Genomic DNA, 12,186 nt, shown 5'->3' with positions numbered 1-12,186 from the left:
ACTAATTGATAAAAGATCTAAAGGATCTTTCCATTTGTTTCTTAAGCGACTGCACTGATGACAATTTGTCGTTGCTCAACATTCCGCTACATTTTCTTTTGGCTTGTAATTAACGGATGGCCTTTTTGACGCAAGGATATGAACCACTGGATGCCCTATGAAAAGCTGTCGCGTAATGAGCATCTTGGGTTATCGTTGGCAAATTTGTTTAAGTTAAAGGCGTCGTCAGTTGCTGCTGAACATGACTAACGGACTGCTGCTGATTTCACTCACGCTTTCCTGCCCCCCCCCCCCCCCATCCCCCCACCGTGGAATGAAAGAAGGAAACCGCAGAGAATTAAACCCCGTACTTCTGCATGCTTCCAACCCCGAGGACGGGGTTACACACACATCCCTGATTACCCAATCGTTACGCTGGCAGTGTCCTCTTAATCCTCAATTGACGGAGAGGCGAGGAGCAAAAACGGAGCTGTTGCCTGTGATGGGAGGAGGCCAGCGATATCCCGCTTTAAGGGTTAAAACGCTTGACATGCTTAGCAGCCATGCCTGAGCGCAACGTTATTCTGTCTATCCAATCTTTCTCGGCAAGCTTCGATAACAGTCCAGAAATTCCCTCTCCCTCCGCACGCTCAAGGTAGGAAAGCCTCCTATAATCATTATGTAAGTTTGACACTAGGAGATTCAGTTTTTGCCAGAACTTGGATCAAAGATAAACTTGGCAGTGCCCATTACAGTGGTAACTTATTTGCCGTCACCAGAGGTCACCAAAGTCCAAAGTTGTTGAACCCCGAACACCAGCGACTGTGTTCAAAATCCTTAATTACAGGCTTAACCAACGGATGTCGATTTGTATTCTTTTGTTAAGGCCCTGGCCCCAAAATGTTGAGTTGGGCCTTCCAATGTTTTGGACTGGAATATTACAAAAGTGTAAGAAAGGGTTGACCACTCCACAAAAGCGATCTTCTTTAATCCTTCCTGGTAGTGGCGTCGCTTTTGAGCAGATCTTCTCCTGACCGATTCGAGGTCCCTTGTTGACACAAAATACCCTGTTAGGCACTGTGGACCACTGAACAATGCAGGAGCCCAGATTAGTGTTATCACAAACCAATGTAAATCGCGGGCCCGGCCTTATCTCTGCATGAGATAGGACCCCTAAAGCTCAGACCGACGCAGGAGCCGACTGTTCGGTGTTGGTGATCTCTGGCCGAAGTAGGGAAATGCACTGTCTTAGGGGTCGCCAATCGGTGCAAGAGGCTCCTTGGATGACATTTCAGATTACGGCCCTACGAGTGGGAGTCCGTTTTGTGACCTACCACCAGCTCCTCGGACCCTTCAGCCTTCCAATCAGGCGCTTGATTTTTGGCCTCGAAAGGCCCTACGACCCCCCTCTACGAGCCCCTCAGACACGGGTCCTTGCTGACTCGGCCACGATACTTTTATTAGACAAGTGGCCCCGAGAATCCCATAATCGTAGCTGCGGGACCTAAGTGGGGGATCATGTGCCCCAGTGCTCCCTCCTTGTCTGCGGCACTACTCTTGCGTGCGCATGCCCAGAACCATGCTACAATTTTTTTTCTTCTCATTTATCAATTCTGACGGGAGGTTGAACATTTCCACACAAGCGTGGGTTGGCCGTGTTAATGCAAGTTTGTGCTTCCCATTTTGGTCTGTAATTCATAAGAATGGTGTACTGAACCGCTGTTAAATGAAAAGCACCTGTGCATTATTCCATGCAGTCATTCGCCTCTCGCCCGCTCCGTTCAGTTTGCTGACTTCAAAATCCAAACGGTCGCAGCCTTCGCTAGCTTCTGACTGCTGTTCTAGTTACAGAGGGTTAACATAAAAAACGACAAGGGCAATGCACCCTCGAAATCAAATGAACCATGTTCAGTCATTGGTGATTTTTTTATGGGGGGGGGGGGGGGGGCTTTCACCATCAGGGGCCTTTGTCCAAGCTTCTGGCTGCTCCGGATCTTTAAGATTTTCCTATGAACTCTTGAAAAGTCAATTTGTCATGTCACTATCTTGGCGATGTCGGGAAGCAGAAGTACGCTGAAGTCAAATGGGAACCATCTTAAGGCTGTTGTATTTTGATTGCTTCTTCTCCGAATTAAAAGGAAGGAGTGTTCAGCTGTACTAGTTAGTGCACTTCATTGCATGCTAATCATTTCCCATTGTTGCAAGACGAACATAAATAAATACAGGCATATTTAGTAGTCCGACTGTCGCTCACCTTGGGCGATTTTGGCTCAGAACAGACATTTTTGTAGGCGCACTTCATGCGGCAATTGTTGGACAAATTTAACCAATACTATGCGTATAGCCGCGAGCTTTGCATTGTGGTGCCATACTGGTGCTTTCACGATTTCTAGCAGTTGTGGGCTGAGGTCGGTGCGGTAGGATCCCAAAGTTGAATTCACAACACAAGGCTTCTGCGGCAAGTGACGGTCGGGTCCCAACATAGATGGGGAACATCACGTGTTGGTCAAGGGCCTTCATGCGTGGCAGTATGGATTTTTGGCACGTGATTGCTACACAGGATACTCCACATCCCTTACAATACGCTGAAGTTAGTGCTAGTTTTGAAGTCTGGCATTATGCTCGTCTGGGTCAAGCATAATGCCAGATTTAGCCCTAACTGAACTGTTCTTCTGAAACAATTAATTGGTGTGTGCCATATCAGAGAATGTCAGTTTGTAACAATAAGTTTTCTTTTGCTTTTAATTTGTTGTGTGAGTTGGAACCATACCTGGAAAACTGTCTCACTGCCTTCTTCTTGCTCTTTTGTTGTAGTTTTATGCTTAATCAAAATATCACCTTCCATTCTATGCATAAGAATATATACTTGCCTCTTGTGGCAGCAGACAGCCAAGGTACATAATGGGCACCAGTAATATATTTTCTGATGCATATCAAGGGCAGCAAAGCACATGATGCATAATCCATGATGTTCTCATCCTTATCATCATGTGTTACATGCATCATACTGGAGGAGTAATATCATTGATGCTGTCAGCTGAGGTGCATTACATGTCATTAAAGAGAGTATTAATATATTTTTGAACTACACCTTTCACTTGAGGTGTAATTTCACAAAGTAAATTAAATGTCTGAAGAGGGAAAATAGCAAGCCTGCCCACAGAATGCACAGAAAACAGGGTTCTTCCTGGATTTGACTCATTTGTTCTCAAAGTTATTGGTGGCTGGACTGCTCCCTGACCATAGTTACAGTGTTATGGTGAGATTATTTAAGTAGTACCATCTCCAGTCAAATATTTTACAGCCACCCTGCTGTGCAATGAGAAGGATTATGGGAGTGTGGCAGAGGAGGGTGCATAGCATGACAAATCACTCACATGCCTATGAGATATGCGGAAAGCCAGGTTTATTGTCAGATTTGGCCCACTTTCTCAGCAAAGTTGGGGGGTTTGCCCATCACCAAATGAATGGGAAGCCCAACCCCTGAGAGCCACTCTCTGTAAAGCTCTCACTGAGGTGTCAAATGCCAGAATTCAATACCAGATAGCACAACTCCCTCATATGGATTGCAGGGAGGTTAAGTACTGTACCTGTATCATAGATTTTCACATAATTCAATTTTAATCAGGCATCATCCAATAGCAAAACCACTCCTAAAATATAAATAAAATTGCTGCTAAAATTTATTTTTTTTCATTTCTGCTCAAGTACAATATGATATTGCCAAAGCCTGCCATGGGTTGCCAGGTGAGAACAGGTTTGGGGGCATGGTCTGCTTGAAATGAGATAACTATGGCTTTCCTTTCATAAATTTTAAGTATAGAAATGGTTGTCAAGCCAAACACAACTTAGTACCCGAAAACTAGCAAACTGCCAAATTATTACATGCATTTGGCAGGTGTATGCTAGGTGATGCCACTTATTCAAACAGAAGGCCTCCCTGCATTTTAAGAATAGGTGTGAAATGTTCCTCCCTTTTTCATGGAAATGATGACACTTAAGACAATATTAGCTCTCTGCTTCATCATGAAAGCAGGGTTGAGGCATGCCCAGCACTATAGTGATGCCCTACAAGAGTTCAACTGTAAAAATGGCCATTTACCTAGCTCTTCCTTCTCTTAGCTCTCAAACCTTTGCACCATTTGTCCTACTGCTGTGCTACTGGCAAGATCAGAACTGTCTGAGCTTGCAGAGATAAGTGCACCTCTGGTGAAGGAACAGAAGACAGACAAAGGATAGTCCAAAATATAACAGAGTAAACAACTCTTTAGGCATGCTTTTTGGTAAGTATGGTTTTGGGTGCACATAATTTGGAATCTGAATCAGCATATCACCAGGTATATATCTTTGATGCCCAGCTGCCCTTGTCAAAAGCAGTTGCTGGGCTTTGTGCTATGGACTCTTGTCTCCATGTGGACCAAGTAGATTTGAGTGAAAACTGTGTCAAGTCCTTGGATACCCTGTGCAAACATCTGAATGTGCACATTTGAGCTGTTAAGAAAACTAGGTGAATTGAAGCATTTATAACTCTGTAAAGGATGAGACCTGTGCCATAAAGTTGCATCAGAAGAAAATATGGAGCCAAAAGAGTGTGACTTAAACTATGAGAAAATTTTAAGATGCAGTGGCCTTACACAGCTATCATGCTTTTTAGAAGATTATATTTTTGCAGCCACTGCACACAGCTCCATGCAGTTTTCAAAAACAGCAAGCACAATTCAACAAAGTGGCACCATGGGGTGGGATGGGCTGTGCGGAACATGTTAATACATTAAACTATTACCGCCAAGCTCTGTCAATGGCCTGGACTTGCACATTGAAATGCTGGGGTCAATACTTACACAACAAGCACTGCTTAGCACAAGCTCTGATGCCCAGAAATCCATCCATCTAAAAGGTTCATACCAAAACTTTGATAAAATCCTTAAGAGTTGGGCTGTCTAAATTTGTAGACATGTGTTTTCCTAGCTGTCCAGCCTGATGTCAACAGTAGACATGCAGGGTGATGTTTACAATTCATCACACGTTATCATATGTAGACTATGGATCCACATGGAACTGGGCGTTCTCAAGGACTGGTCTCCGAGCTCGTCAATCAAAGTGGACCGAGACCGGCGAAACCAACCGCACGGTAGGAGAAAATGCATCACCCACAAATTATTAAGCGATCTGTGCACCATCTGCATCACAGGTGCGTCAGCACTTGAACTGAAAATGGCTTTTCGAAACCAGTCTACAATACAGCAGTTGTGGCCAGCCCCAAGAAACGAACGGTCAAGAAAACGGCACGTACAACGGTCTATTTTACTGTTACCAATACCCGCCCGAACTTACAGTTCTCGAAACGTTGTGGCAAAGGCCACCGAGAACAAAAAACATTTGAATTTCCCCGGTTTTCTTGAGTAAAATCTGCACACCTTACTTGGTCCAAGGCCTGTTATTTTCAGTCCATATTGTCTACAGAACTGTATGCAAACATTAAGCATCTACGCACATTTTGCTACCACGTTCGAGGAAGAGGGGTATGAGATATGATCACAATGTTCCGGGACATGCTTACGAAAAGCGAAACACGTGCCTGATTAAATTTTTCGTGCCATCCTCTGACAAGCGGTCAACTTGTGCAGAAATCTACCACTTCAAGCATTTCTGTCACTCATGGAGTTTTCTCGGGAGGTTCCGTTCCTAAGCCTTGTCAAGCACGATTCGTAATTCCATTTGTTTCTGAGGGAAGCAGAAGGGCCCAGAATAAAAATGGTAGTTGCGGTATAATTACTGATGAGTCATGTCTGTTCCCCTCAGCCCATTACATTTCCTATAAAAATTTTCTTTTTTTTTTGTTCTAACGTTGATGCACGGATGCCCAGCCCCATTCGTTGTCATTTGGGCTTAACGATGCAATCGCCGGCTATGGCGCCATGGAGTTGTCCGTCTTTCTTTGGAACCGGAATGGCGAGCACCGCTGGGAATCGAACCCATATGTCTGGTGTCCCAGACGCCTAGCTAAATCACTGTGCTGCCGTAACTCATCGCAAACCAAACCAATTTTGGAAATCGGATCAAAACGAATGGAGACTAATCAAATCGGAGCAGACTAGCGTTTTGCATCCGAAGTGGACAGAATTTTGAAGCATAAAACTGATTGTGTAAATACAAGCCAGTTGTGCTTCAAGTCTAGTGGTTCGAACCGTGCTTCAGAAATCTGCTATTCCATGCCATTTGGTTGTATCCGTCTACATCGAGCAACATGGATACTACGCCTAATTCGAGCTAAATTTGTAACCAAAAACATGGATAATGTGCTCAGAATTGCTTGATAACGAAGTGGACAAACATGCTTCCAAATGAATAGATCCATCCCTATCTGTATCAATGTTTGCAGGCTGGCTTTTATGAACCAAAATTCCTTACAGGACTTCAACTGGATCGGAACAAATTCAAGAACGCCAGTTGGTTTCAACAGAAATGGATAGAGATCGGTCTGCCAGACAGGTAAAACATGACATCGGTGATGACCGCCCAATTGCTGTGTGGATTGGTACTCATACGGCCATGGGACACCAATTCACCGTAGTAAGTGATGATTAAACTCGGATTTATGTTAAGTTAGGTGCGTGATATGTATTGAAGTTGTGTTTTTACTCTGCACTTGTAAATAATACTTTGTAAGCCACAGATGCATGTCATAGAACAAAAACATTTGTTGACCTCGGCAACTGCATATTTTATTGAGAAAAAACTAGAAATATATATTTCCACTGATAGCATGCGTTGCATCCACAAGACGCATGCAAAGCAAACTGCCTGTCGACTTTATATCGCATGTGGAGTGGTCCGTGCTTTGACACGTCCCGACACAAATTTCGACCGGCCAATGTAAAGAGGCACGTGTGACTCACCTAGCCAGGTGTACAGAGCCAGGCCCCCTGTCCGCGTGCGAACGTTTGCTGTTATTGCTGGCTCTGGCGTTAAAGGCTAACCACTTGCCAATCTCTTCCATTGCCATAGCATCTTTTTACTAACCCCGCGCCAATGCCAGTTGTGACGCGCCTTTGCCCCACTCTGTTCCCAGTTCCGGGGCGCCTCTGCCCCGCTCTGTTCCCAGTTCCTTCGCGCCTCTGCCTCGCTCTGATCCCAGTTCCGGTGCGCCTCTGCCCCGCTCTGATCCCAGCTCTGGCGTCCTCTGCCCCGCTCTGATCTCAGCTCTGGCACGCCCCTGTCCCGCTCTGACCCCAGCTCTGGCGGCCTCTGCCCCGCTCTGATCCCAGCTCTGGCGGCCTTTGCCTCGCTCTGTTCCCAGCTCTGGCGGCGTCTGCCCCGCTCTGATCTTAGCTCTGGCACGGCCCTGTCCCGCTCTGATCCCAGCTCTGGCGGGCGTCTGCTCCGCTCTGATTACTCCCGCACCGCTTGGGCGTCCGCTGCTCATACGCCGTCGGGTGTCGTCAGCCGCTGCTGGGCAGCGACGGCGAGGAGGAGGGTGGCGTCGGCTCGCCGCGGCGCCTGCTGCAGCAGCAGCGCCGGCTGGCCGGCCGGCAGGACGAGCAGCTGGAGCGGATCGGCGCCTCGGTCGGCACACTGCGCACCATGTCACGCCAGATCGGCACCGAGGTCGACGAACAGAACGTGTGAGTGTGTGATAGTGGGCGCGTGCGCGTGTGGCATGTGTGTGAATGTAGGAGCGTCATACTAGGCAACTGTGTGCAAAGTCTTTAGTGTCAGAGTCTCACGTGCATGCGTATTTTGTGCGCGTCAGTTTGAGTGCGTGTGTATCATGTATGCGAGAGTGTGGGTATCAGAGATGCGCGTGAGTGTCACGCATGTGCGTGTGCGTGGGTATCGACAGATGCCTGCAGAGAGCGACGGCGACCCTCTCAGGGGTGACCATCTGGCGGCGGCGAATGGTAGATGCCGTGCTAATATACATTCCCTAAATGCTGGTGTTGCTGCGTAGACAGTGGAACGGCTCCGACACCGTCATCTGGCATCTGTATCAGCGTAGCGGCGACGGCTGCGCCCTGTCAGTTATGTGTAGTCGGAGAGTCACCTGGGGTGTAGCCAAATATTACTCGCAGGCTTGTTTGCATGATTTTTCTTCCCTCCCCCTCCAAACTTTTTTGTTGTCCGTCTATGGCATGTGCAGTCAGCCGTTAGCGGCTGGCTGCATTCTAAGATGCTTCTTACTTGTGGGCGGATGATGCTCGTGGTCCTCTTCTGAAGCACTCAGCCGATAGTGCAGCATTTGAAGTGACCAGTAAGCAATAACCGCATGCAGCACCGATGTCACCAGCGTACGAATGGTGCCATTTTATCGAGGCAGCTGGGGAGAGGTTACTGCAGCAGACCACAGACGCCATGCGATGCCCTGAGACCCGGTACCGATAAGAAGGCACCGGATCGTGACAAGGACCTCAGCTAACTGGCGCTTACGTGAGATGCAAGATATACGCATCATTGCTGTACATATTTTTACATTACCACTCGGAGGAAAGCACATTCTGGCACATGGATTGTAGGTCAGGCCCTTCTTGTAATGGGTGTCAAACGCCCGGTGAGTGATGCCGGAATAAAGTATCCAACATGGAAACCCCCTTCACCACATATTAATGCTCATTGGTCCGCTACCGGTATGTTCCAAATTTGACGGTATTGAGGGAAGCATCAGATATGACTAACAAAACTTACTTATAACTTGTATGCTTTTAAGTGAAAACGCTGCTCTAGACAAAAGTAGTAGTCATTTTATTGCATGACGTTAAGGTGCTGCGAAACCAGCTGATAGAAGCTGCCACCCTAGCACTCACATCCAGGGTATCGGCTCGCCGAGAGCTGGCAGCGGCGTTGGCGGAAGTGTTCGTTGAGCAGTCGGAAGTGTTCGTTATGTGCTCATGTTTTGGCTCCTTTTGGTGGTTTTCTTGCGTATTTATCAGTGAATTTATGAAGTTTACTTGTATTTACGCTCCTGATCATGACGCTATGCTTAAGTAGTGTTATTTCCGTAAGAAGTGGAAATCATGTCGAACTTCTTATGTGGCACGAGACGTAAGTCGTGATTGAAGCTTGCACAGCCTGCTCAACAGTGATGTAGAGCCAATTGGCGTCCACTATATTTGGATATCGGGCTCATGGGCGCCAGATCTGAACGGCTCGACCAACGTCACACCGCCCGTGGGAGGGCAGGATCTGAATGGCGTTGCTATGGCGTCATGCTGCCTGGATGGCCTCGAAATAGTCTGCACGAAGTAGTCTGCATACCTTTGCGGGTGCGTAGTTTATAAAGTAGAGGATTTTAGGTGCTCAGAATGGCAGGGTTGTGAACTGCACTGAATGGTCTTCAAGACGACTATTTCAGTTCAAAACCCATACAAAGGTGGACTACTTCCTTTAAGGGGTGTGCATTTCTGCACGACGTTTCTATGGTTACCATGTGTGCATAGGGCATGTTTTCGCACCTGCGCACCACCTCACATGAAGTGAGAAACCGCGAGCCTCTCAGAAATCCTATGTATGGTTGCGGGTTTGTGTTTGGCGTTTCGCGTCACCCCGGATGCGGTGTCACATGCCGACATGTTTGTCTTCTGTGTGATCTGGAACGAATCAGAGACTGTTCGTTTTTCCTGCCCGGACGCTAAACAAATATTCCCGACCACCTCCATTGATTGTTTTCAACCGCTGATAACAGTGGGCTGAGAATTGGTGGATGGCAGCTGGGGTGTGTGTGTGTCAGAATGACATTTATAGCAGAACTCAAATGATTGTGCAGTTTTGGGGCCCTCATGTTTGGCTCCTCCGGGAGAGAATGTTTTAACGTCTGCTGGCCCACGAATATGTAGCTCTTATTCGTGCGTAGCTCAGCGTAGGTTAAAGCGCTCACGTCTTGAACTGGCTACTTGATGCTAGCGCGTGATCTCATAGAACTTCGATTCCTTAGTTGTCTTAAGCTCACGCGTAATATGCTGCAGCTACGTGCAAGGGGAGCGGCACCGACAGGTTGTGGTTAAACTGCGCGTCTGGGAAACCACAGGAACGGAGCACGATTCCCATGGCGCCCGCCTATCCGGCCTTGGTGAGTGGCAGGCAACGCCATAAAGCCTCAGCAGCAGCTGAGTGCGTCCTAAAGCTCCAATGATGTCATGCTACGCCCATGCTGCTGCCGAGAGCATTGGAATGTGATGATTGGTGTGCTTTCAGCATGATTGAGGACATTTCCCATGACGTTGACTCAGCGCAAGGCAAAATGGAGACCACCATGAACAAGATGGCCAAGGTTCTTCGGATAACGAACGGTAAGAGAGCAGTGTCGGACAGGTCTGTTTCGCTCGCTGGTTTCTCCGGTTGTTGAAGCTTCCTGTGACTGTGATTCGTTCAGTTCCGCCGTGCCTGGTGTATTCTGTGAGGCATCGAGTTGTGCAGTGCGAAGCCTACACGTGGACTTTTAAGGCGGCTGTTGGCAGCAAGTTCAATCATTTTGGCATTGGCTAACGCGCTCACGTTTTCCTTTCATCATCAACTGTACTATCCCATTGTGGACTTCAAAGCTTTCAATGAGCCACGTAATATGCTGTTTCAGGCGTCATCCACTGTCAAAAACGCCTCTTTTTGCCTGTGATTCGGAATCCCAATCACCCAGATCACGAAGTTTGCGATGATACGGATATAACGTGGAAAATTAGCCATTCTTCTGTGATTTATGCTGGATTGTATGCTGTTTGTCAGCTGCAATAGATTAAGCCCGTAGCCACTTGCCATTTTTGGAGAAGTATCATTATCAGTTTGAAACTGCGTGCACACAGGGAACCCATTTAGGGGTAACTAGCGAATAAATGCTGCTGCAGCTCCATCATCCACATGGATGTCCCATCAGTATCTGTTTATGCAGACTCGTTCGTCGCGCGCATGCAAGTCGGATGCAATTTCCATTGAACCAAAGGACAGAGGTCGATTTGCAGTTCCAAACAATTGTAAAAAATTGCCGAAATACGCGGTACCTGCGCATAAACGTAGGTTAAACTACCAGTGGTAGAGAAGGCGCGCATGCATTTTTATTCTGTCATTTGTATGGACGGCGCGCGCTTGTCGCTCGCTGCGCCCACTTGCTCATGCTCACTTTTTGCTCATCCACACACCGCGCCGGCACTATCATGCTCACTGTGATAATGCCGGCGCGGCGGGCGGCAGGGTGCCCCACACTCGTGCGGGGATGGCCGATGCCATTTGCTTGTTTCCCCAAGACTGCAGTCCTAGTCATCGCCAAAACCACGCTCTTCATCACTTCCTTTTCGGTGTAAGATCCATTAGCAAGCTTTTCATTCTTATAAACCCCGTCCACGATGTCCCAGATGTAGCTAAATTCCGCTGCATGGTGTAGGTTGCGTTGGTTCGTGACCCGAGCGATCCCCACGCCGCTGGCAGTTTGCTAGCCCGCCGCTGCTGATTCCAGACCGTCGACAGTGGACGGCGATAGCTGTGCTATCGGGCATTCTCGTCATCGTCGTGCTGCTGTTCTTTCTCCTGTGACGGGCCGGCCGACCAGCGGCCGTGTGCCGGCGCCGCCGCCGGCCGCCCGTGCTCCCGGCCCGCGCCGCCCGGGAGGTCCAGCACGCGATATGCTCACTGTGATAGTGCCGGCGCGGCGAGCGGCAGGGTGCCCCACACTCGTGCGGGGACGGTCGATGCCTGTGTTCGACGGTCCCCTCTAGTCAGCGCCGGTCGCGGAGCTGCGCTCGGCCGCGCTCAGCCGCTGGTCGTGGTACGTGGCCTATCACTGGCCGCAACAGCGCCCGTCGGCCCACATCTGACCTCACCAGTGTACTTACTGTCGTCGTGCCGACGGACCAACGCCACGATTACAGTGGACGGTTGGAATGCGAGGGACCATCTGTCGCCCGGGCGTGGTCGGCTGGGGAGGGGGGGGGGGGGGGGCGTTAGTAACAGGGAAGAGTCCCGCTGTGTGGTCCTGGCTCTTCTGTCGCGTTTGGTGATACGTTCCGGATCAGAGCTTCTTGTCGATGGGAACGTTGCGACTACTACTGGCAAGAGCCAAGTGTGTGGACGGTGCACTCGGGTTCTGGTTGCTGCCCCAGCATATCTAACGGCTTTACTTTGTACCAGCTTTTACTGTGTTCGTTACGTGTTCCTGTTAAAGCATGTCGGGATTTGTAACCGTACTCGTGGTATAGCTGTTACAAATATCGCTTCATGTGCGTACTT

At 48.5% G+C, this 12,186-nt stretch overlaps 1 protein-coding gene across 4 annotated transcripts; it reads left to right on the top strand.

The window, feature by feature from the left end:
- The first annotated feature begins 2,324 nt into the window (after positions 1 to 2,324).
- Positions 2,325 to 11,882, top strand: LOC119103451 (syntaxin-6). Of its 4 annotated transcripts, none has more exons than XM_037226991.1 (5): positions 2,325 to 2,353; positions 6,393 to 6,471; positions 7,426 to 7,604; positions 10,168 to 10,262; positions 11,417 to 11,882. In XM_037226991.1, exons 2-5 carry the CDS (start codon positions 6,445 to 6,447, stop codon positions 11,491 to 11,493), a joined length of 378 nt encoding a protein of 125 aa, XP_037082886.1. In that variant the 5' UTR covers positions 2,325 to 2,353; positions 6,393 to 6,444; the 3' UTR covers positions 11,494 to 11,882. The 4 variants fall into 4 exon arrangements, with proteins under 4 accessions (XP_037082886.1, XP_037082885.1, XP_037082887.1 ...); XM_037226990.1 differs by having other exon boundaries at positions 2,326 to 2,437; XM_037226992.1 differs by lacking the exon at positions 2,325 to 2,353 and adding an exon at positions 2,445 to 2,569.
- Positions 11,883 to 12,186: the final 304 nt, after the last annotated feature.

Source organism: Pollicipes pollicipes, unplaced genomic scaffold (assembly GCF_011947565.3).
Source record: "Pollicipes pollicipes isolate AB1234 unplaced genomic scaffold, Ppol_2.1 Scaffold_5724;HRSCAF=6776_pilon_pilon_pilon, whole genome shotgun sequence".
NCBI lineage: Eukaryota > Metazoa > Arthropoda > Thecostraca > Pollicipedomorpha > Pollicipedidae > Pollicipes > Pollicipes pollicipes.
This window is presented reverse-complemented; position numbering and strand designations above follow the sequence as displayed.

Bases quoted from the DNA above. Each gene is read 5' to 3' on its own strand.
- LOC119103451 (XM_037226991.1), top strand. From the start codon at position 6,445: ATGGATAGAGATCGGTCTGCCAGACAG. The intron at 7,605-10,167 runs GTGAGTGTGTGA...GTGTGCTTTCAG, and splicing joins GAGGTCGACGAACAGAACGT to CATGATTGAGGACATTTCCC. The intron at 10,263-11,416 runs GTAAGAGAGCAG...TGCTGATTCCAG, and splicing joins GGTTCTTCGGATAACGAACG to ACCGTCGACAGTGGACGGCG.